Below are 24683 nucleotides of genomic sequence, written 5' to 3' on the forward strand. Positions count from 1 at the left end.
ACAGTCACCAGAATATCTCACATATGCTGTCTTATGAATACACTTTCACATACACGTATATTCACAAATATACATTCAACCAGATATATACGTTCTCACTCCTATATGTCCACTATTCCTATCTGCACCCAAATATCAACACAGATAAAAATATACATCTTAACATATCTACTAGTAGGAAATTCATCAGCTTCCCAAATAAAATTATATACCATCCTTCAGTTTGCATGGGACTGAGAATCTGTTTTTTTAGTAGCCTGACCCTGTTTCCTTAGGAATCCCCTCTAGTAATCACCTCTACCCTCACTTCACTTGATTACAGGTACCTCCCATTTTAGTGTTTCAATCCAAAGGTGAATACTAAAGACCAGGCTGGTACATTGAAACAAATCATTCTAAAATTGCTATCACAGCATGTAGGAAAGAGTGAATCATACATAAATGGAAAATATTTTGCAAGGAATGATTCACTTACCTTTAGTTTGGAATGCCTGTAGAGGAACACTCCTTGGTTAGCCCTACTCCTGCTTCCTAGGACAGAGGACATTTTTTTCCCTGCCACATGAGTCCATTCTCAATGAAGCATAAACCCCAAAATATAGACTCTAGAGAAAAACATGACCTCTCTTCCACTTAAGACCTTTGTTCCTTTTCCATTTTCCTTTGTAAGGACCCACATTTCCCAGATCATGAACAACATTAATGTTCCTTTCCTATGGAAGAGATTCCATTCTCACCCACAGGTATATGGTTTTGTGGCTTTAATAGACCCAAAGTTTCTCACAACAACCCTGACATCCCTCTAAGGGGCCCAAATTCAACACCACTTAAAACCACATATCCCATAAATAACCTGGTCCTTTATTTTTTACTGGTTTTATTCTGAGAACTTTGTCCCCAGTTGTCTGACAAACTATCTTATTTTATTAAAGAGATCTAGATCCTTTTTTTTAGATCCCCCAAAACATCATCCTTCCCCAGCCAGTCCTGCTTTGATAGGCACTGTGAGGCTAGAGTTGATATCACAATATCCCTTTTCTGAAGATGTTATGTACCTAATGGGCGGGGCAGGGGGAGGGGCAGCCCTGGGAGGAGTTGTCAGAACTTAGCTCACCTTTAACCAAGTATGAATCAGTAGCCAAGACAGGCCTCAGTTGGGCCATATCTGGAGAGCTGGGGTGGGGGAACAACACCACAAAATATCTGGCCCAAGCCCAAACCCTCACTTCATCACAGGCAACAAGGAAACTAGCCAGTGACCTGAGAATACAACAGCTGAGACGCAGGCCAGCAGAAACATTTGTCTACCCTCACCCCTCTGTCCCTGCATCTACCTGCTCCCTACCTGCCCACCAGCTAGGGCCCATGCCGCATGTCACCGCCCGAACACTCAGGATGGCCCAGAGTGGGCGTCTAACAAATCCATCTGCAGACAAGGATATCTCTTTGAGTGTCACTCGAGTAACAGTGAAGACACCAGGCAAGCAGCAAGACTTTATGGTAGCCGATGACACCTCGGTGAGGCAGTTCAAGGAGAAGCTATCAGCTCATTTCAAATGTCAAATTGACCAGCTAGTACTGGTCTTCATGGGTCGCCTTCTCAGAGACCATGACACACTGAGACAGAGGGGCATCCTGGATGGCCACACCATTCACTTGGTCATCAAATCCAAGCATAGCTCCCAACCCCTAGCCCATTCCTCCTGGAACCTGCCAACCAATGAGCCCTGCCACTGGGGTAGAAACACCAAAGGAAATAGCAGTGAGGTACATCAGCCTGCTGGCATGAGTCAAGCCCCATTGGAATCACCCCTCTTTGTGGAGCCAGAGATGCCCAAAGTGAAGACCCAGAACCTGGAAGTGTGCAGTCCTGGGCACATGGAACACATGTTGGATAATTCTAGCACCCAGCAGCTTCTGTCCAACACAGATTTCGTGAGGCAGTTCGTCTCAGAACATCCAGAGATGCAACAATTGATGCAGCAGAACCCAGAGGTTTCCCACATCCTTGACAATTCTGAGATCTTATGGCAGACTCTGGAGCTGGCCAGGAACCTTGCCATAATCCAAGAGATAATGCAGATTCAACAAACTGCACAGAACCTTGAGCATCCACAGAACTCACAGCCATTTCTGGGCTTAGAGAAAGCTCTGGGTGGAGACAACGCCCTAGGTCAGAGCTGTGCTGATTTCAATGACCAAATGTCCAACAACTTGCAAGATACCTTTGGGGGCAACCTTTTCACAGCTCTCTTGTCAGGACAAGTGTCAGAACAAGTCCAGCCCTCACCTTTACCTCCACCACCATCCCAGGAATGGCGGGACCAACTTCCACAGCTACCTACAACCCGGGTTATTTATACCAGTTCATGTGGTTTATCCTCAGCCAATGGAACCCCCAGCAGGGTGAACCATACTGGCAGGGTCAGCGCTGCTACCATCTCCACCAAGGGCCGAAGCCATACCTGTGCCATTCAGCAGCCAGTTGGGGTGCCAGCCTTACCCAGCATAGAACCCATTCAGCAGCACCAGGCAGAAGGCAAGGATGACATCTCTCTAAGTGAGTCTGACCAGAGACTGGAGGATGATCTGCAGCTGTCAGATGAGCAGACCAGCTCCCAGATTACAGGGAGCATGACACAGCTGCTTATGAACAACCCTTGCCTGGCAGCCCAAATGATGCTGTTTATGAGTATGCCCCAGCTGAGTGAACAATGGAGGCAGCAGATGCCCACATTCCTGCTGCAGACACAGCTTTCTGACTTGCTGGTACCCCTAGCCAACCCTAAAGCATCACAGGCAATACTGCAGATTGAGCAGGGTCTACAGTTGCTGGCCACAGAGGCTCCTGTTCTTCTACCCTGGGTTGCACCCTACCTATGGGGTCTGGGTTGGCTTCCTGACCCCAGCTGCAGCTACCCTGACATGACACCCTTGTCCTGGGATGTGCCAGACATGGCTGACCCCAAAGGGCCTGAGGGCTGCCATAAATCTGGAGCAGTCCTGCAGAGGCTACAATCCCTAGCTGAAGAACCCTCTCAATCTCTACAAGCTCCTGAGATTCGCTTTAGCAAGCAGATGAAATCTCTCCAGGCCATGGGCTTTGGCAACCATCATGCCAATCTGCAGGCACTCATTGCCACCAAAGGAGACACCAGTGCTGCTATCCGCAAACTCAAGAGATCCCAGGGATTCTAACCACCACCATGCCTACCTACTTGCTTGTTACCTGCCCGCTGCCCATTTGACTGCCTCATCTGCCTTCTTTACCTCTCTTGATGCCTCCAGCAAGGAGCAGCCCTGGGACAGGAGAAACCAACCAGCGCTTTCCCTATTGAATAACAAATCATTGACCATGACTGAAATACCTGTCAATAAAATGGCTACACCTACTTCCCCCATCTGAAGTTTGGCTTTGTTTCCTTCACCATCAAGTAACTAGGTGTGTGTGATACCCTTGTCTCACCTACCATACGTACATGAACACACTCACAAACCATGTACATATCAATATAGAGATAAAAGGTGTCATAGTCACACAAAAACCATATATACATATATGAAACTATGCTTACATACCCAAGAATATGCTAGCATATTCCCAGACAGCTGTGCAAAACACACAAGCTCACATAGACACAGATTCACATATATAAGCACAAAAAGGCAACACATAGAGATTTATACCCAGCCATGTATATATATATATATATTTATGTATATACACAGATACACACAAAAACATAAAGACACATAAACAGGTCCACATTTAGGAAAAGTCACCCGTAGCATGCCCATACAAAATGGAAACACTCATTCAAAGAGGGAAACGATATCATGTAGATAAACCCAGGTGTTTAACCATAAAGACTGTCTTCCTTGCTTTCTCAAACCCAGATTGATCAATTTTGAAAGTAAAAGGAATATCTAGTAGGCCAGAGTAGGAGGAACCCATGTATCAGCCAGGTCCTGATGAGTATTTATCCTCACAGAAGCCTCTTGCTAATTATCACTGCTACAGTCATACAATTTAATACTCTGTTCAAGAACCCACTTATTCCTTGTTTCTAAATTTTTATTTATTTATCTTTTCTCAGTAAGCAGTCACTCCATTTCTTAAGTTCCTCTAGGGTATAATAATAATAATGATAGTAACGATGATGTAAAAGAAAAACTTCGTCATCCTTGACCCCTCTCTCACATCCCAAATTCTATTAACAAATCCATTTAATACCTTGAAAATATAAATATAATTCATGGTTAATGATGAAACAGAGAGAAGACAGGGACATATGTTGCTTTGTAGAATATCCTGACTGGGCATTAGCTGAACTTGGGGCTAAATGGAAAAAAGGAACTGAGAGGTCTTTTTCAATACCTGGGTCAGTCTGAGCCTCCACATACCACATAACAGGTTGTGTGGAAGCAGGACTCTTGGCCTAATAAGGAAGGGCCAACCCAGGCCCCTCACTCTGAAGAAGACAACTGAGGTAAAAAAAGGAAAGTTAAAGGTAGGGGAGAAGGAGTTTCCAGGGACCCAGAGAACCTAGGAGGAGTCTCAAGAATCCATTGCGTGTGGCTGTGATTTCAGTGCTGAGGTCACAGAGGTGCCCTGATGGAGTGGGTTCTGGCCCAGAAGGCTCAGGGGTGGTTGTGCAGCAAGATGAGGGCTGTTTGGAGCCCCGCATAAGAGGAAGGACGGGGTCACAGCTGACTGGTATGTATTCCCCAAACTGGGCCCTCCTTCCTGCATTTGCCTCATCATTCACAAACTACACATCTTTCCCAGGACCCCATATTCCCCTCCCCTGACCCCAACATCTCTCAATCGCTTAATCCCCCATAAGCATCCTGCCCTAGGGACCTCATAGCCCCTTCCATGCAGACCCTACATTTTTCCCCCAGCCCAAGACCCCAGATCCTTTTGCTCACCTTTCCTACTTTTGCCATTGCCCAAAAGGATGATCTTGGTCTCATCCCCATCCCCCCAGCTGTGTCCCCACAGACCTGGGGCTCCTGCTGATCACCATGGCCAAAAGCGGAGAGGCTCTGCCACAGGGTGGCCCAGCACCACTCCAGGATTCCCACCTCATCAAGGTGACAGTGAAGACACCCAAGGACAAGGAGGATTTCTCAGTTACAGATACATGCACCATCCGGCAGCTGAAGGAAGAGGTATCCCAGCGCTTTAAGGCCCACCCTGATCAGCTGGTCCTAATCTTTGCTGGCAAGATCCTCAAGGACCCTGACACACTTGCACAATGTGGCGTGCGGGATGGCCTCACTGTCCACCTGGTCATCAAGATGCAGCATCGTGCTGTAGGCACGCAGTGCCCAGCTGCTTCAGTCCCTACCCGAGCCCGAAGCCCTGGATCATTCCCTCACTCGGCCTCCATTTTCCCTTCAGATGGGCCTCCCACTTTCAGCTTAGGTGTTCTCACAGGCCTCAGTGGGCTGGGCCTCACCTCTGGTAACTTTCCCAACCAGCCAGGCTCACTGATGTGGCAGCCTGTATCTGTGCCTGAGTTTGTGGCTCAGATCATTGATGACCCCTTCATCCAGGGTCTGCTGTCCAATACAGGCCTGGTACGCCAGCTGGTTCTTGACAACCCCCACATGCAGCAGTTGATCCAGCACAACCCGGAGATTGGGCATATTCTCAACAACCCTGAAATCATGCGGCAGACACTGGAGTTTCTACGCAACCCTGCCATGATGCAAGAGATGATGCGTAGCCAGGACCGGGCGCTCAGTAACCTCGAGAGCATCCCTGGTGGCTATAACGTGCTTCGTACCATGTACACAGATATTATGGACCCAATGCTTAATGCAGTCCAGGAGCAGTTTGGTGGCAATCCTTTTGCTACTGCCACTACTGCTGATACCACCAGCAGCAACAGCCAACCTTCGAGGACTGAGAATTGCGATCCTCTCCCCAACCCGTGGGCTTCCACATACAGAGGCTCAGGTGGCAGGCAAGGAAGGCGGCCTGGGGACCAGGATGCATCTGAAACTAGAAACGGGGTCTTCAATTTGCTGGCTATAGGACTTTATGACTACCTCCAGCAATTACCTGAGACCCCACAATCCCTTGGAACCTACCTTCAGGGAATTGCATCCTCCCTCAGTATAAGCAGGGAACCATGCCCACCAGGAAACCAAGTTCCCCCAACTTCATCCTCTTCCCAGGAACCTGGGTCAGGCCAACCTCTCTCCAAAGAGTCAGTAGTCATCAAGGGAAAGTCCTCCTGCCCAGCTTTCCTGAGATACCCCACAGAGGGCAGTGCCGGGCAAGGTGGAAGCCAAGATGGGGCAGGGGAGGGCTCCGCTGGCCATAGCACCAATATGCCTGATCTTGTCTCAGGGCTGGGAGATTCTGCGAAAAGGGTCCCATTGGTTTCTTCACCACCTTCCCCCATGACAGCCTCCTCTGGAGTCCCTGAGCCTGCCTGGCTGCCGCCACCAATTTATCCAAGATCTTTAAGGCCAGTTGACATGAATCACAGCCCACAGGTACAGGATGAGATGCGTGGGCAGCTGCCGCTGCTGCTGCACCTTCAGGCAGCCATGGCAAACCCCCGTGCCATGAAAGCCCTCCTGCAGATTGAGCAGGGTCTGCAAATCCTGGCAACTGAAGCTCCACGCCTCCTGCTCTGGTTCATGCCTTGCCTAGCAGGGCTGGGGACTCTGGCAGGAGGTACAGAGCCTAGGGAGGGTACCCTTATGCCTGAGGGTCCTCCTCAAGCCCCAGCTCCCGAGGTTCCCCAAGCATGGGGCTCTACTGAGCTGGGCCTCCGTTCAACTCCCTTCCTCCAGATGTTACAAGCCTTAGCTAGTACCAATCCCCAGCAGTTGCAGCCTGAGACTCACTTCCGGGTACAGCTGGAGGAACTTCGGGCCATGGGCTTTCTGAATCCCGAAGCCAATCTTCAGGCCCTCATTGCCACGGGGGGCAACTTGGAGGCTGCTGTGGAGAGACTGAGGCAATTGTAGGAGCCATAGTTGTTCAGATTACATCTTTTCCTCTGTGCCTTTTCTCACTCCCTCAGCTCCCCCATTCTTGAATGCAGGTGTTCTATGAACCAAATTTAATACGATGCACTTTACTGCAGAGACGATGTTGTTCCAGGGTCAATGAGGAAGAATAAGAGCCAGAACCAGGGTGGGGGTGCTGTGTGTGACCCAGCCACTCCTACCCACTGCACCACCGTGGGGGCCCAGTCTGAGCTCTGCTTGTGCCTGTCTTGGGATGCAATTACAACCAATCTCCAGTGTCAGCTGCTGCCTAAGTGTAATTCTTTGCGGGCTGTGAAAGGAGGGGAGGAAATGGGAGAAGAGGTGGCAATAAGGGCTGTCTCTACTTCTACATACAAGGGAAGACTTGGAGGGGGAACTAAAATGTCTGAAATTAGAAGATTCAGGCTCATGGAAAACAGAAGCGGGATATTGGGGTCTTTGCTGTAACCCTTCCAAGACTGAGGCCTGCAGACATCCCGGGGTTTTTCCAGAAGTCCCCCAGATTTTGGGTCCCTTAGGAACTGCCACCATCTATTCTGTTCTTTGGGGCTCCCTCCCATCAGTCTGACTGCAGAGTGGAAGCAGCTTCCTTTTTTTTTTTTTTTTAATTGTTCCTGCAGTCTACCCATAGGTAGCTATCACTTAAGGATTAAATGCTGACCCCTGAGTGGGTAGAGACAGAGCAGCAAGGATTCAGGCTGGGTTCCAAGTTTCCCTAACCTCACTGAGTTTACAAAGGTACTTTCCCTAGTAGCCAGTTCAGGGGGTTGATTTCACTGCCGTGGACCTTCTTTGTTCTGGAGTTTGTCTTTCTTGCAACTCTTAGCTCATTCGTTCATTCACTCAATGGAAATTGAGGTATTAGAATTCAATGTGAACAAAAGAAAAATGACACTGCCCTGTTATGATCTGGTAACGCGAAATAATATTCTTCAAATGTTTTTTATAGATGACTATAAACTATGCTAAGTGCTATAAAGAAAACTACAGAGAGCTGGGAAATAGAGTTACACAGGCTTGATCTACTCTTTGGGGTGATGGAAGACTTCTGGGAGTGAATGCACTTTAAGCTGAAGTCTGAAAAGTGTAAAGAACGAAGTAGGTAAAGAACCTGAGGGAGAAGGGATGAGAATTCTGGGAATGGGGTCATGATGTACAAAGGTCCTGAGGTAGAAGCTGCATAGCACATGACGGAGGGGCTTGGAATCTCAGACTAAATTCCTGTTTGGACTTAGGGACCTCTTCTTCCACGCACCCTGTGGTAAAAGTGTTATAATTCATAAATCAAGCAAGCGAACCATGCTTTCCAGTACACATATACATAACCCGCCCATAGGCTCACACTGATAAACCCTTAACTCCAGAGAAATGAATGGCACAAGCACAATGCATATTCACACTTTCATGTGGGCACATACTTCAACAGGCACACTCAAGTGCATACACACAGACATGTGTATACCCAATGTACATATGCACCAGCATACATACAAAACATAGTCCTTTAAATTAGAGTTTTATCACAGAATGGAGGTGTAAGAAAGATTAATGCTATATTCCTCTTAAGGAAAGAAAAGAGCCCTTGATGGAGAATACCACTATGGTAAAAGTGCCATGACCTGTATTTAAATGTCAGAGAGCAGGTGTTGTGGGTCCTTTCAAGGACTGGAAAAAACAGAACCTCTGCCTGGAGCCCAGACTACTTGGACCAGCTTATCTTTACCATTTAGCTACTCAGCACATGGGCGAAGAAGATGACACAAACTTTTGGGGAGAAATTTCCCACACAATTTTAGGTTTCAACCTCTAGGTGGAGCACAAGTCCTCAAGCCCCTTCCCCACCCCATCACTCATCAGGAGTGGGAGCTCTTGTCCAAATGAAAGGCTCAATTGTTAGTGGAGATGCTAGGGACAGGAAGAGAAAACTCTTGCCTCTAGGTTTCCTGCAACTACTAAAGCAAAGTGCTCCAGGAACTGCCTCTGACTGGGAAAGATGTAAAATCCAACCTCTAATTTCTACTCTTGGAAGACCAGGTAGGTCGAAGGAAAAATTTCATGGAGTGAAAGGTTGCTGCTTTTTGCCTGCCTTCAGTCTGGGCAAAAGGAAGCCTGGAGGCTCATATGAAGTTAAGCCCAGCTCAATAGGACAGATAGCAAGTGGGAATCAGTCTAATAGCCCTAGATAAAGAGGAAAGAGTTAATATAATGGATTATTTTAGGGCCATATCCTCTTGAGAGTCCTCTAAGCCAATTGGGTGTTCAGAATCCTATCTCTAGTCTCATCGGAGGTTGAACTTATCAGCCTTGCGCACAGCTACATAGTGGTGAATCCAGGGGATCGAGGTTCCTAGGACAGGGATTACCACTGTCCCTCACCTAGCAGTTAATGTAGGGCCTGGAACATGGAAGGCTCTCAATAAATGATTGAATGTTGAGTGATGAGTGAGTAAATCAACCACTGATTGAACAAATGGTTGGGGAAGCTGGGTAGACATCAATCACGTAGAAGACGGCACAGAACCAGAGTTTGTGGCTTGTGGGATATAAAGGCTGTTGGAGTTATAGGGAGAGGATGCCTTACAGGCTGAAGTTATTGGAAGGGCATGCCTCCTGAGACTTAGCCTCTGCAGTCCCTGCTCTGACCCTCACACTCTATCAGCAGTGGTCCAATATCTAACATTTGGGTCTTGGGAGGCCAGGACAAGGGAGCTGTATAGGTGGAAAATAGAAGATACAGGGTCACAAAGCTTTGGTGAGACTGGGCCTAGCGCCTGGCTCCTCCCCAAAAAACTATACCTTTACTTCAGGCCAAGAGATCTGCTAGAGAGCGAAGAAGCAGTGGTGAACTCTGCAACAGTGATTTGAGGCATGCATAGCCAGGGAGGCATACAGATATTTAAGAGAAAGGCATTGTCCAAGCAATAGAAAGGCTTCTATGCATCTATGGTCGTTACCTTTTTTTTTTTTTTTTAGATATTATCCTAATGTTTCTCTGCTCTAAATACATGCCCATATTTTTTTTCTAGATTTTTTTAGGGTTATACTACTTAGATTTAATTATAATGACAGACATATCTGTTCTTTTTGTGTCCCAATCCAGTTATCCAAAACCCAGTGCCATCGAGTCAATTCCGACTCATAGAGACCCTATAGGACAGAGTTGAACTGCCCCACAGAGCTTCCAAGGAGCGCCTGGTGGATTCAAACTGCCGACCCTTTGGTTAGCAGCCGTAGCAACTAACCACTACACCATCAGCGTTTTCTAATCCAGTTATAGTCCTGACCAAATGACATGCCAAAGATTGCCAGTACCATTGAACATTAATAATTTATGACTGATATAATATCCAACATTTAACAAGTGTCTGCTACGTGTCAGGCACCTTGGGTTGCACTTTATATGCATAATCTTCTTGGGCCTTCAAAACAAATCTATGACAAACTTCCATTCTTTATTAAGAAAGTAACAGGATACAACTCGGGATCAGGATCAACTTGGAAGTACCAGGAATAACTCAGGAGACAGTGTTACCGCAAACTGCGGGTTTGAGCCAGCTGCCGCAAAGCCAATACTGAGACGGGAGGAGGTAAGCAGTAAGAGGGCTTTATTGAATACCACAGAGGGAGTTAAATTTCTCCCAAATTCTGTCTACCCTAAAGGGTTAATGGGAGGGTCTTATATGGGGAAGATCAGGGTTACCTAATGTTTTGAGCATGGAATCCACAGATGGTCTTATACGTCACAAAACAACTACAAAAAACCTCTTTATTAAACTAAAGATATCCATATCAGGCATCTGGGCTCTAATCAGTATATTTGTAACAGGCTGAAAAACTCATATAAAAATTTCTCGGCTAGTGGGACTTTTGCCAAGTCCACTGTGGCTGAGATAGGGAGCAAGAAAGAAACTTGCAGCTTAAAAATGCCAGAGAGCCTTCTTGTTGGTTTGCAGGCTGAAGGCCATTTCTCAAGAGAACAAAAAAAAAGAGAAGAGAGACCAAGGCCACAGGAGCTGAGAGAGCTCTGCACCCCTTTGGAAGAGACTGGTGCAGCTGGTACAATAAAAAAAATGTTTAGAGATTACTTAGAGCATCATTATGGCAACAGTTATGTCAAGCTCTCAATCACCCATTGTGAATAGGAGAAAACATGTTGTAAGGTATTAGAGCATTTGTTAAGAGTGGAACGGGCTGCTCAGCTATATTTTGAACAGAGCCTGCACCATTTTCCAAGGACTTGAGATTAATCACAGCTTATACAGCTATACTAAAACAAACAAGAAAATATGTTCTCTCTAATATTAAAAACCTAAAGAAAATGCATTTTTGCTGGGATACAGTTCATTATTCAGGGCAGCTTCCAACAAAGACAACTCTCAGCTCCTCCTCAGCCGTGCCCACAGGCAGGCCAAGCTTCTCCGCTATACCCACAGGCTGGGCTCCACTTGGGCCCCTGCCACCGGCCCTGGCTCAGGCCTGACCTCTGTTTTTGGGTGTTGCAAGTGTTACATTTCTTTTGGTTCTATTGTCTAGAGCTCAGAAGCACTCTAATCCACCAGCAAGCCTCCTGGCTGAAGGTGCTCAGCTCTCTCACTCAACGGATCAGTGAGCCTACTGCAGCTGTCTTTGGGTCCCGTGCTGCTGCTGTCCTGTGCAGCTGCTGTGTCTTGCTACAGTCACCTCACATCACCTCCAGTGTTATAGCTCTGTCTCCTGGGTCTAGGAAGTTCTCAGCACAGGAACCTCAGGTCCAAAGAACATGCCCCATTCCAGGTTATTCTTGATGGTAGTAAGATCCCACTCAACCTCTGTGTGACTGGCCCTTTTAAGCCTAGCAGGATGGCAGAACTGACCAATCCCCTTGGTATGCCACAGTTACTTAATTTGCATAGTAAACTGTTCAATCTCTGCAAGGATTTTATGCACCTTATTCGCATAGTAGATTAACCAAACCCATTGCAAGACTGTAGACTAGTAAATCATCTTGACAGAACTACAAGCCCAGGGCCACATACGACGTATATAAAGAGAAATCTGTTGCACTGCAGAATCCACAAAGGGAATTCTTTTTGCCAGTAATATTTATATTGTAGAAGTTGTGCTTAGGTCTGGGTAATACCAGGAAAAGCCCCCATGCTGACTGGTTGCCAGCCAACCATGAGACTCACTCTATGTTATTCCCTACGGCTGGGAAGGTCTTGAAAACTTATAAATTACAATTTTTCAGGGTCTTGATATTGGTTGTTTAACTCTGGGAATACTGATTCAAGTTAATCAAAGTTCAAGGGAGTATATCAATATACAACGAGCAATGCAGTTCCAGAGGGAACTAAATGTCATGTTCTCCACGTCTAGCAGAACGGAATCTCCTGGAGGCAGCACTCTAAGCAGTCAAATCCTAATTTTGTACTCCTTGGAAATTCTAGAATCATAAAAAGGGGGTCAAGCATATATAAAGCCTAAAAGAGCCTGGTTAATCCATCTTCACAATAAAAGAAATAGTTGCTTCAGGGATTAGAAAGAATTTACTCTGAGGTCCTACCTGCCTGGAGTGGTCAAAACAGTGCCTTAGAGACTAATCATTTTATGTGTGTTCACAGCCAAATTGTGTCCTCTCCCAAGTGACAAGTCTCTTCTTCAAATATTTTAATACCTTAAATCTAGTAATTGTTAAGTCATCAAGATCTAAAGCTAAACTATTACTTTCTGATTTCTTTTGTCTCACCTGTGACACTCTGAAAGTTGGTCAGAATTAATCTCTCTGAAAGCAGCCTTGTTTAAAAGTCTTTGAGGAGCCGATGCTCGCTTTCTTAGAACCATGTTGAAGGGTTATTTAGCCTGGAGGGCCTCAGAGATACAAGCTTCCTGTAAGACCCCAGGAACACTTCCCAAGCTAGCTCTTAAACTAGTGCCTTTTCTACTCAGCCACATTCGTTTATCAAATTCAAATGGTAGGATTTTAAACAGTGGAGTAAATCATGTTTCTATGCAGGGTCATTTTAATTTTTCTAATTGCTATTTAAGTCAAATCATAAAGAGAGTCCAACATCAGGCCGGTGGTAGAGACACCTGCCCTTCCCCCATTCAAATGTACCTCTCAACTGTGACCTCATCTCTGACATCATATCCCTTAAGGCTGGCACAGGGGAAGGGTAGTTGCCACCCCTATGGGAGCCAGGTGGATGCAGGGCTATACTGGGAGGTGGCGTCCATAGGACGTGGGTGAGAGGACATCATTGGACATTGGTTCCTACACCCAGGTTTGCTCAGGGCTACATCTAGGTTTGTATAGGCCTGTGCCACACTCTGCCCTCAGGTGACCTTGCATTCTGTTCTTGAGGAAGTATGGCAAGGGCTAGAGAAGAAGCAGGGGACAGCCAGTCGGTGTCTGGTCGGGAGCCATCTTCACACATCATTCGAGTGTATGTCAAGACCCCACAGGACTGTCAGGAATTTATGCTGGCAGAAAATAGCAGCGTCTGCCACTTCAAGAAGCAGATCTCCAAACGCCTTCACTGTGACACCGACCGACTGGTGCTCATCTTCACTGGAAAGATCCTTCGAGATCAAGACATATTGAGCCAGCGTGGCATCCTTGATGGCACTACTGTTCATTTGGTGGTGAGGACCCATTTGCAAGGGTCGGTTGGTCTAGGAACTCTGTCAGGCCCCACAGGCCATTGCAGCAATCACTCTGGACCATCATCCTCTGGAGGGGCTAGGATGCTAGGCAGGCTGGGCCGCCTGACCCGGAGGTCACCAGAGCTGGCTGACTTCCTTGGCCAGCTGTCTCAACTCCTGGTGGCTTCACCGGAGTCTGTGGTGCAGTTCTTAGAAGACCCTCTGGTTCAAAGCCTGGAAAGTGAGATTCCAGTCAATGTCAGCCATGTCCCTGAAACCTCAAGGTCAGTACAAAAACCTGATGCAACTCCCAAAATGCTGGAAATTCTGCAGAGCCCAGTACGGCAGCAGGAATTCTTCCAGGCTGAAAAACCGGGACTGGAGGCCTTGAAGGCAGTGCCAGGTGGTGACAATGTTGTGCGTCCAGTCTGCTCTGACATCCATCACTTCATGCTCTCCACTCTGGCCCCTTTGGTTACCTCCAAAGGCCACATCCCAGGTTCTGAGCCCTGGAAAGGGGAGGCCAATGCTCATAGCAGTACTAACCCCAACATGGTCCTTCCCACTACCTCAGCACCTGCCAGGCCACTGACACAAAGGAAGAGTACAGGAATAGTTGCCCAGGGCAGGGGCATGGCCTCAGATCAGGCCAATTCAGGGTACAGGAGTGGCACGCTGAACTTATACTCAAGCCAGGATTTTCCATCCCAGGAGAGCCATCAACCCATAGGAAAGCCCACTCGAACTAGTCAGCTGAGACCCTCACCCTCTGCGTTTCATAGAGCCTTGCAAATACTGCAGCAGAATCCAGCTCTGCTATACCAACTGGCAACTGATAGCCCCCTGCGACATCAAATACCACTACTTCCTATCCTCACCAACCCACGAGCAGTGCAGGCATTGATACAGATAGAGCAGGGCCTGCAGATACTGTCCAGGGAGGTGCTTGGGCTGGGGTCCTGCTTATGGAACACGGGCAGACCGAGTAGGGCCGGAGGAGGCCCTGAATCTAGGGGTGGAGGACACAGTCATAGAGCAGATGTTGGACAACCCACTTTGGCTATTCTTCAACTCCTCCATACACTGGCCAATGCCTGCTTCCAGTCTACCCAATCTTCACTATCATGCCCCCTCAGTGAAGGCCACTACCAGCAAGAACTGGAGCAGCTGAAGGGCATGGGTTTTGCTAATCATGATGCCAACCTGCAAGCTCTAATGGCCACAGGTGGAGACATCCATGCTGCCATCGAGAGGCTGCTGGGGGGTACCACAGACCTAGGTTCTTCCTGCTAATGTCCATAGAGCATCACCCCATGGAGAAGGAAAGAAAGGAAGGGAATGGGAAAGGGAGGGGAAGTAGCTTATTTTGGGAATTCCTCCTTCTCAGATCATACACACAATTGGACAACCCCTCTCTCACTGCCCAAGCCTGCTCTACATTAAAAGGATTGCTTGGATCTCATGTGTGATACTATTTTGGGGTGAGTGGGTAAAGGGGAGGTTTTTTGGTGAAGGATTGATTATGTTGCCTGATCTTGGGTCTGTGATTCACCTAGTCTCATGCCCCTGTCCTCAGAGCATTTTCCAAGTTTGAGTATGGGGTGGGGAAGTTATGATTTTTCTCAGTATCTTTAGTTCCACTCAATTGGCAACCTGGTTCCCCACCATCATGATCACAAACCACCTTTATTCCAACTTCACAGTGACTCTGAAGGAATCCTGGTTATTACTCCCTTGTGGAACTGTGACTTTCCTTATGGCCTCTTGAAGCCACCTGCTTTTTCACCTTCAAGTTTCTCTGTTTTCAGTCCAGCCTCTTGATGTTGCAGAAAAGATATTTTATCTCCCTCTCATCTATGACTATTCCTTTGATATCTGCCTGTGGCAGGATCCTGTTCCCTTAGGTCAATCTACTACCTCTGAAGCTCCATCCTTTTCCTTTCTGCAAGTTTCTTACCTTTATCTTGAAAAATGCTTTGCTCTGCTACTGAACTTTATCTCTTCTTTTGCCTCTGCATTTCTTGTAAGCATCTGCTCTCCCTGTGGTGACATTTACATGACCCTTTGCAACCAGGGACATCTCCCCAGCATGGTACAGAAGATTTCTCAAAACTGTTTCTCATTCTTTATCCTCTCAAATTTTTCTACAGAATTTAATATACTGGTCCCTCTTCTTTTAAGCTGCTTCTTTTAATCTACTTTCTTACCCCATCTTGTATAGAGTGGTGCTTTCCAGGAGTATGTTATACCAATTCTTTATTCATCCCTCAGATTTTGGCCATTTCCATGGCTCTGGTTCTTAGCTCTCTGTTCATGGCCCATACACCCCTGAGTCTAATATTTATACCTTCCACAGCCTGCTGGCCCTCCCTTTTCATGCCCCACATGAACCTTTGGCTCAGCATGTTTACATACTGCTCAGTATCTTTCTTCCGATCTACATTTCTGCTCTAAGCTCTGTGTTTGGTTCCTATATCTCAGTGAAAGTCATCTATACTTTCCCAATTCACCCAATCACCTCTGCTGTAGGCCCCGGATCTATCAGTGATATAGTGCATAGTGCAGACAGGTGGAGCAGGCACCAGAGGACCAGTGGCTAATTGCAGCCCTGTAGCAGGGTGAGGAGGGAGTTCTTTGGTGGTGCAAATGGTTAAAGCACTCAACTACTAATCAAAAGTTTTGCAGTTTGAATCCATGCAGAGGTGCCTCAGAAGAAAGGCCTGACAACTGATTCTGAATGGTTACAGCCTTGAAAACCCTGTGGAGTTCAGTTCTACTCTGCACACGTGGGGTTGCCATGAGTGAGAATCAACTCAATGGCAACTGGTTTGGTTTTTGGTTTTAGCAGGATGAAGATTAATAGAAAAGAGAGGAAGAAGCATGGTGGAGGAATTACTTGAAGGGAACCTAGAAACTAAAAATTTAAAGCCAACCTCAGGGAACAATTGACCCTGGGCTGAGGAGCGGCTGAGTCTTGTGCTTCCTGGGGACCAGGGAAGACAGACTTCTTTGAGCTAGACACCATGACTCAATTTTCTTTAGAAGTGTGATGCTTCCTGAGCCTAATAATAATAATAATGGCGATCCTGAAGGAGAAACACTTCCATAGCATTCACTGTGTGCTGTTATTAGTTTTTGCATACATTTAAACAATTTAATGCAATAGACACAAAAAAAAAAAACATAAGTGGTGAGTTATTATTACTGTTGTCATTATTCAAGCTTTATAGGTGAAGAGGCAAGGGCACACAGTGTGTAAGTGACAAAGCAGGAGGAGTCCGAGCTGTTTGATTCCAGAATTTGTGCTCTTAGATTTATGCTGTGCCACACAGCCAGGCCAATCATCAATCAGTTCCCATGAAATCAAACAACAGAGAGCATGACCAGTCCTGTCTTGATACAAAGAGGCAAATTAGATCTTCAGCCCTTCAGGAATTTAGAACCTCTTCTAGAGAGGAAAAACTCAGGAAGTAATCCAAATCACAATAAAGAAATTAACTATAAATGCATTTGTAACAAATTGAACATATTCAATATTTTCCTGCTGTACAGAAACATTATTAGCATATTGAAAAAAAATAAAACTGGGTGGAGCCTGAGTTAATCCTGAAGTGATATTGCTACCTGGAAATGCAGAATTTTCCAGCTCCGAGTTGATGGAGTAGTTGAGGGACTGGGTGTTTTGATGAACTTATTGTAGTTTTGAATGCTAAAAACAATAAAACATTTACAAGAAGTTTGAAAAAAGAAAAATCGCCCATTATTTCACACTGAGCATTTTTAGTTTATGCATTACTTTTCTGCTTTTTGTCATTAAGCTTACATGTCTTTTAGAACATACTTTACACATTATGTTTTAAATACCAGCAAAATGTTTAATTTTAATTCATTTAAACATCAATGTTTACATAAAAATAATTTGAATGTGAAAAAGAAAAGAAGAGAAAACAATTTTAGAAAACCAAAGAACTGCAGGAGAAGCTGGGAGTGTCCTTCAGGGCTCAGAAGGGGGAGTGTTTTTCTTTTGGAGTCCTACATATACAGGAAAGTGTGTGTGCGTGTGTGAATGCGTGTGCACGTGCATGTGCAAGTGTGTATGTGTTTGTGAGAGGGATACAGACAGACAGACTTGGTAGTGGTGGGCTGGGGCAACCAGGGAATATCATTTTAGGAAAGCTTGCATTTACCTGTTAGCTAGCAACCTCACTTCCCTTCAGATTTCAGTTAAAGCTTACTAAGATTAATTAATCACTTGCTTCATTACAGATTGACTCATAAAAGTTCTAAGAGATCTCCATGTCTTCTGATGTCAGCCTGACTTTTGAGGCCTCCCAAGAATCTAACCTCACCCAACTTCCTATGTTCTCCTTCCTGCTCAGTTGTTCTGTTCCTCCTCCTCTTTCAGTCTCTGCTATACCCTTTTGACCTCCTCTGAGCTCCTCTGAGCTCCTCTGAGGCCACAGACTTGACTGGCCCTGGCCCATGAAAGTCCCCTGGTTGTGAACTTGGCTCTTCAGCTAGGCTTGGAACTCTCCAATGGCCAGAACTGCAGCTTCTCCTCTTGGGTCCACCATGGTCTTCCTGACTCTTTTTCCTCTAATCTGGTTACTGAGTTGAACACTTTCTCTCTATCCTGATATTTATTCTACATATGCCTTCATCTTGACATCCCCAGTGTAAATGAAAAAAACAAAAATCAAATTACTGACTGTCTACTGTGTTTTCTACTGTGTACCAGGTTTTATGCAAGGCATCTGACATACATAATCATTAATCACCCTAACAGCACTATGAGGACCTCATTTATTTATTCATTAATTCAACAAAGACTATTTAAACACATGCTACATACCAGTACAGTCCATAACATTTGATTCATAATATTTATTGAGTGCCAACAATCAATAACACAACTATGTGTAAGGCACACACATGGTGCCTGCTGTAAAGAAGTCTTAGAAAGACAATAAACATTATAAATTATTTTAAATCATCTAAATATAACAAAAATAATATGCCTTTGGTAATTTAAGGATAACCACCCACTGCCGTCGAGTCGATTCTGACTCATAGCGATCCTGTAGGACAGCGTTTAAGGATACTTAGCCAAAATATTAAAGGTCGTACTTTGGTGTAGGACTGGATAGTGTTTTGTTCTGTCGTACATAGGTCCCCATGAGTGGGAGGCAACTCAATGGCAACTAACAACAGTAAACCGAAATATCAGCAACTACTAAAAATCTCGATTGAATGCTTTCTTTGTGTCAGGCTCTGCGATAAGCACATTACTCAGACTAGGGGAATTTACGTGGAGTGTCCCAATGCGTGCAGCTAGTATATAAAGAAGTCAGGATTTAACCACAAACTTATCTGGAGCCACAGCTCATGTTCTTTCAATTATAAATTACAAGAAAATGTATGAGACAGCCATATAAATGGCGTAGTCGTAGGACTGTTAGCCTCCTTGAATCATAGGCTCTTCTAAAATGAAAATAATGGCTACCTTTTTTGAAAGTTGTGAAGAGTGTCTGTGGATTACTGGCGGATTTTAGAACCAAGGTTATTAAGGCAGTGAAAACTGAAGAAAGGCACTGTGACTTTAAGCAGGATCCCCTGCATCCCTAATAAGAAATGCTTTTACGGCTAAAAAGAAACTAACCCCAAAATCGGAGAACTGGAGAAATAATAAGGAGCCCCGGTGGTGCAGTGATTAAAGCTATTGACTGCTAATCAAAAGGTTGGCGGTTTGAAACCATCAACAGCTCTGTGGGAGAAAAGTGTGGCAATCTGCTTCCGTAGAGAATTACAGCCTTGGAGACCCTATCTGGTCACTGTGAGTCAGAATCGACACAGTGGCAGTGGGTTTGGAGGAATAATGGGAGATAAGATATTTTTATTGAGCACTGTTATTTACCAAGTACTGCCTCACTATTATAAAGCCGCTTATAGTTACCACAATAACCCTGTGTGATAATGTAAAATAGTCTTAATAGGTAAAATAACTCGACTAATAAAGCTTACTAAAAAAGCTTAGATAGGTTAAATAACTTTCTTATCTTACATTTATATATTGAACACTAATACTTGTCTGGCACTGCTCTAAATTTTCTACATTCATGTATTTAATCCTCATCACAACCTAAAGAGTTTGGTATTATTACCCCCATTTTACAGGTGGCCAAACTGAGGCACAGAAAGATTTATTAACTTGTTCAAGGTCACAAAGATAGTAAGTGGGCAAGTCAAGGCTCAAACCCAGGCAACGAGATTTTAGACACTGTGCTTATATCACTTCTCAAAATGGTAGAGTTCAGATTCAAATTCATTCCAAGAGTTCTTTTTGTTTTCCACTTGACTTCTAGAGGAGTAATGCCACCTTGAGTGGCAGTGTCTTCTTCAGACCAGGAACAGCCTTCCTTTCTGGTAAAACGGAGAGCTTTCTGAAACAAGAAAGAAAGTGTAAACCATTTTCTGAGAAATTCAGAGTTGCACAAGGAGCCTCAGGAATATGAACATTCAATGTGAGCATTGATATCTTCAATTCATCTCATTAGTTCTCTTCATTCCTAAGCTCTGCCTATGTCAGAAGATTCTATGCATATAAATTCTATGCATCTAGACAGCTCCCCTAGCCATTTACCTTTCTTTCTCATATTCAACCTCTGCTCAGAACTCATACTGAGTCCTCCCTCAGGTGAAGCAGTCTAAGAATTCGACTTTTAATCTCCTTGGTCCTGGCCCCAGAGATGATTGGGTTGAGTACAGGAGGCATGAGCACATAGAGATTAGCCAGAAAAATGTGCACGTGCTTGGGGACACGGTGTCTGCCAAAGCGGTAAGCGAAGAAGGAGAAAAAGGCAGGGATGTAGAAAATCAGGATGACTGTAAGGTGGAAGCCACAGGTACTTAGAGCCTTGCGCCAAGCATCATGAGATGGTAGATGAAAGACGGCTTGGAGGATAAAGACATAGGAGATGGCATTGAGGATGGAATCCAGACCCATGGCCAGAAGCGCTACAGTCAGCCCATAGACAACATTGACAGTTATACTGGCACAGGCCAGTTGAGCAATGCCCATGTGCTCACAGTATGTATGTGCCATGACACGGTGCCCACAGTAGGGTAGTTGCTTCAGCAAGAAGATAAAAGGGGAAACAACAGCTACACTACGGAATATTCCAACAAGGGTGATTCTGCCTATGACGCCGTGGTTGAGAATGGTTGTACATCTGAGAGGGTTGCAGACAGCCACATATCAATCAAAGGCCATGGCAAGAAGAACTGAGGACTCTAGACTATAGATAGAATGGATGCAAAACATTTGGGCTAGGCAGGCATCAAAGGAAATCTCACCAGCATGGAGCCACAAAATAGCCAGTGTTTTGGGCATGGTGGTAGAGCTGAGGGCCAGGTCGGTGAGTGAGAGAAGGCAAAGGAAGAAGTACATGGGTTCATGAAGAGTATTGTTCATCACAATGACCATTATAAGGGCAACATTTCCAGTCAGTGCCACCAGGTACATGGCACAAAATGGGATAGCAATCCAGATGTGACTGCCTTCAAGCACTGGGATCCCTGTCAGAAAGAGAGTGGCTGGAAGACTGTTATCACTGGTGTTGGAGTTTGACATCCTGCATGGCAAAAGAAGGGGTCTATCCAAGATGTGTTGTTATGCCTATTCTATAACATCTGGTGTTTTATTCATTCACATAATATGATGACTTCCCTGGGAAATGACCTTTTCAGACTATCACAAAATAAAATAATAATAACATATACTTATATATCGTTATTCACTTTTTAAAGAATCTACAAAGTCTCTATCACATATAATCATTTTTTTTTTTTTTCCATCTGCCATTTCCTACCCAGCTATAACCTGACCCTAGGAATGCCGGTAAATTTCCGTTAGTCCATAAACTAGCCCAAGCCAGATTTGGCCCACACCACTTGCACGATAGGGCCATCTGTGACTGCTAATTAACCTCAACAGAGGATGAAGCAAAAGGAGGAATGAATCAGAAGGAAAATCATAATCCAGATCCTATTCTGAAGCGAGAGGTCTGACAAGAATCATGTCACCTCCTGTTTCCTGGCTGCCTTCTAGAATTTTCCTTCCCCAGGGCACCTGCACTGTTACCGTCTTGCTATCCAAATAATGTATAAGCCCTGCTTCCTTTAGCTCAGGGAGCCGGATCTGAGGAATCTCCTCCCAGCTCCTTTCTCTGCGCATTGCAATAAAGTTACTTTCTCTTAAAGACTGGTGTCCAGATAATTGGCAAGTCTGAGCACCCAGACAAGGATCCACCTTCTAGGATTTGGTAACACAGTCATATTTTGAGTTCTATATCCCAAGCACCGAGCTAAGCATGTAAGCATTTGCCCACTCTGACCATTCTACACTTATCTCAAACAGTATCTTGCACATAATTTGCTGATCTTTTGTCCACACGCATCTAGGACTATTTCTTGCCCATGTTCTTTAGTCTATGCCATTTCCTATCCCTAGGTAGCCTTGTTTCTTCATTCCCCTCCCTCTCTATTATTTAAATTTCTTGGCAAGTTTTACTGCCTCCAGCAGCCTTCCTTTCTAAAGCTGTTCTTGGTGATCCTTTTTTTCTTTTCTCTTTTCATTACAAAAACCCTTTCGGCTGGAAATATGTCTTTATGTAAGTGTAATCTCCACACTTTCCACGACTATCTCTGCACGTAGATATTACAATCAAAATTCACTATCAGATCAGTTGGACAACTCTTAGTAACATACCATTAACTTTCTGATTTAATGCCATCACTCTCTTTTCTCTGTTTGTATCTTGTCTGCCCAAATATCAAATAATATCTTTTTACGTCTCACCCGAAGTGCTAGAAAGAGGCTGCACAACCTCACAGATCCTATAATTGGATATCTATATGCACTAACATGGCTACAATAAAAAGAAAGCAAGAGACAGCATTCCCAACAACAGCAAAATCAACTTAAAACCCTGCATGTGCACCACTGTTATGGCTGGATGTGACATCCAGATCAGCATGCCAAGTGATGATGGAGGCTAATCAAGGGACAGAGTGAAGTTTCTGGACTTGTTAAGAGTGAAGAAATCCTTAACAGTGAATCGCTTTTTGTTGAGGAGGACTCATATTATACACGCCCTCTGGTGGAGTATGAGCTCAGCTGCTAACCAAAAGGTTGGCGGTTCGAATCCACCAGCCATTCCTTGGAAACCCTATGGGGCAATTCTACTCTGTCCTATAGGGTCACTATGAGTCATAATCGACTTGATGGCAACGGGTTTCATTTGCTTTTTTAAAGTAACACTGGAGTCCCTGGGTGCCACAAACGGTTAGCTGAAAAGCTGGCAGTTTGAACCCACCCAGAGGTGCCTCGGGACTAGGGCCTGACAATCTGCTTCTGAAGGGCCACAGCCTTGAAACTTTAAGGAGCAGTTCTACTCTGCACACACGGTGTTGCCATGAGTTGAAATTGACTCGATGGCAACTAGAAACAACACAATAACATCATGTACTTAAACGAATCCTGGATATGATGCCAAGAAATCTGAATTTTAGTTCTGATTCTGTCATGAGACTGTTGCGTGATCTTGAGCAAACCCTTTTACTTCTCTGGGCTGTCTTAGTTAAGAATAGGCATTTTAGAAGGAGCCTCTGTGTGCTCATCTCAATTGAAAATGGTATCACTGAGCTTACTTACCTCAAAAGATTTTGTGGTTGAGCAAGAGTAAAGTATATGGGATTTAAAGTTTGGGCACAAAACGTAATTTCTTCCCCATATTTACAAACTCTTTATCCCCCAACAGCAGGTTGGAGTTTTCAGCTCACCCACTTGTCTGTTTTTATATGGTCAGTTTTTGAATTCCTATCTCTCAAGCAAGGCATTCTGTCTAACATGAGATTCTAATGCTGCCATCACTTTACTTATCCTCTGAACTTCGAAGAGCGAGCAAGAAGTAGGGAGAGCCTCTTATATGCGTGGAGACGTCTGCTGATGGGACGAGCCACTCCTGGGCTCAGCCTGAACACTGGCCTGTGATACTAGAGAAAACTCTTAGGTTGCAGAGGATGAGGAGCTGAAGTCACTATCATCTTCTATTTTCCTTGTTTGTTACTCCTATTCTTGCCCTCAAAGGAGGACTTCATATGGTCATCCTAAGCAAGCTGCCACTCTGTGAGCCTCTGTGTATATGGGGATGACAAAGATTAGGGTGCAAGCTGGACTGGTTTCCAGGGAAAACCATGAGAAAGGAGCACTGAGATGGAGTGTCAGTTTGGCCCTCAATGGGGACACTCTCCCAAACTTTTCCATGTAACTCTTATCTCTGGGTCACTGTAATGGCTGATCTTTTGAAAACGCTCCCCCCTTCTCCTTTCAGACCGAGACTTCAATAATAAAACTCTGAGCCATTTTATTTTACTTAGTTTTTGGGGAATCTGATCAGAAGAACATACCTATATGGAGGACATGCCTTTGCAGATTGAGCCTGCTTGATTCGGAGCTGTGCGAGGCTATGTAGTATGTGGGTGTGTGGCTAGAGTGTGGTGCAGCAATGGCTTGTTTAGGAGAAGTGTTTCTGAATGAAGGTGTGTTTATGCAGGTGAAAGCAATTTTTCTCTGCATGTTTGTGTGGGCATGGCATGTGGGAGGAAGGTGGGTTTAAGTGTGCAGTCTGAGTGGAAATGCCTGATCCTTACTCGGTTTTATGGGCTAGTGAGTGTCTTTAGCTCAACTCTGGATTCCAGCCTCCTCTGTCCAAGACTTGGTAGGTGGGACCATTTATTGACTCTCTCTGTGACTTTCTGGTGTGAAAACCCAAGCGAACTGCTCAAGGGATTTGATTGTGGCGAACAATTAGAGGGAAAGAAAATGAGTAGGAGTGGTAAATAAAAGGGGAGGGAGAGAGGAAAAAAATTCCAGTGACTTTTTAAAATAAGTGGAAATAAATTTCTAATATGCTTACATTTTATCCTCCCTTCTCTTACTTTCTGTCTTCTTTCCTTCTCATTTTTTCTTTCCTCCTCTCCTTTTT

General features: G+C 45.1%; 3 protein-coding genes and 1 pseudogene across 3 annotated transcripts; 3 read left to right on the top strand and 1 right to left on the bottom strand.

Annotated features, from left to right (window-relative positions):
* Nucleotides 1–703: 703 nt before the first annotated feature.
* Nucleotides 704–3198, top strand: UBQLNL (ubiquilin like). The gene has a single exon (XM_023540583.2). It carries the CDS (start codon nucleotides 1366–1368, stop codon nucleotides 3196–3198), a length of 1833 nt encoding a protein of 610 aa, XP_023396351.2. The 5' UTR covers nucleotides 704–1365.
* A 1708-nt stretch (nucleotides 3199–4906) lies between these two features.
* On the top strand, nucleotides 4907–7028 carry UBQLN3 (ubiquilin 3). Its single transcript, XM_010600972.3, has one exon. It carries the CDS (start codon nucleotides 5029–5031, stop codon nucleotides 6991–6993), a length of 1965 nt encoding a protein of 654 aa, XP_010599274.1. The 5' UTR covers nucleotides 4907–5028; the 3' UTR covers nucleotides 6994–7028.
* Nucleotides 7029–13362: 6334 nt separating this feature from the next.
* On the top strand, nucleotides 13363–14931 carry LOC104847058 (ubiquilin-1-like). The gene has a single exon (XM_010600971.2). The coding sequence runs from the start codon at nucleotides 13363–13365 to the stop codon at nucleotides 14929–14931; it is 1569 nt and encodes a 522-aa protein (XP_010599273.2).
* Nucleotides 14932–20311: 5380 nt separating this feature from the next.
* LOC100669146 (olfactory receptor 52D1-like) lies at nucleotides 20312–21465 on the bottom strand (annotated as a pseudogene).
* Nucleotides 21466–24683: the final 3218 nt, after the last annotated feature.

Source organism: Loxodonta africana, chromosome 7 (assembly GCF_030014295.1).
Source record: "Loxodonta africana isolate mLoxAfr1 chromosome 7, mLoxAfr1.hap2, whole genome shotgun sequence".
Classification (NCBI taxonomy): Eukaryota; Metazoa; Chordata; class Mammalia; order Proboscidea; family Elephantidae; genus Loxodonta; species Loxodonta africana.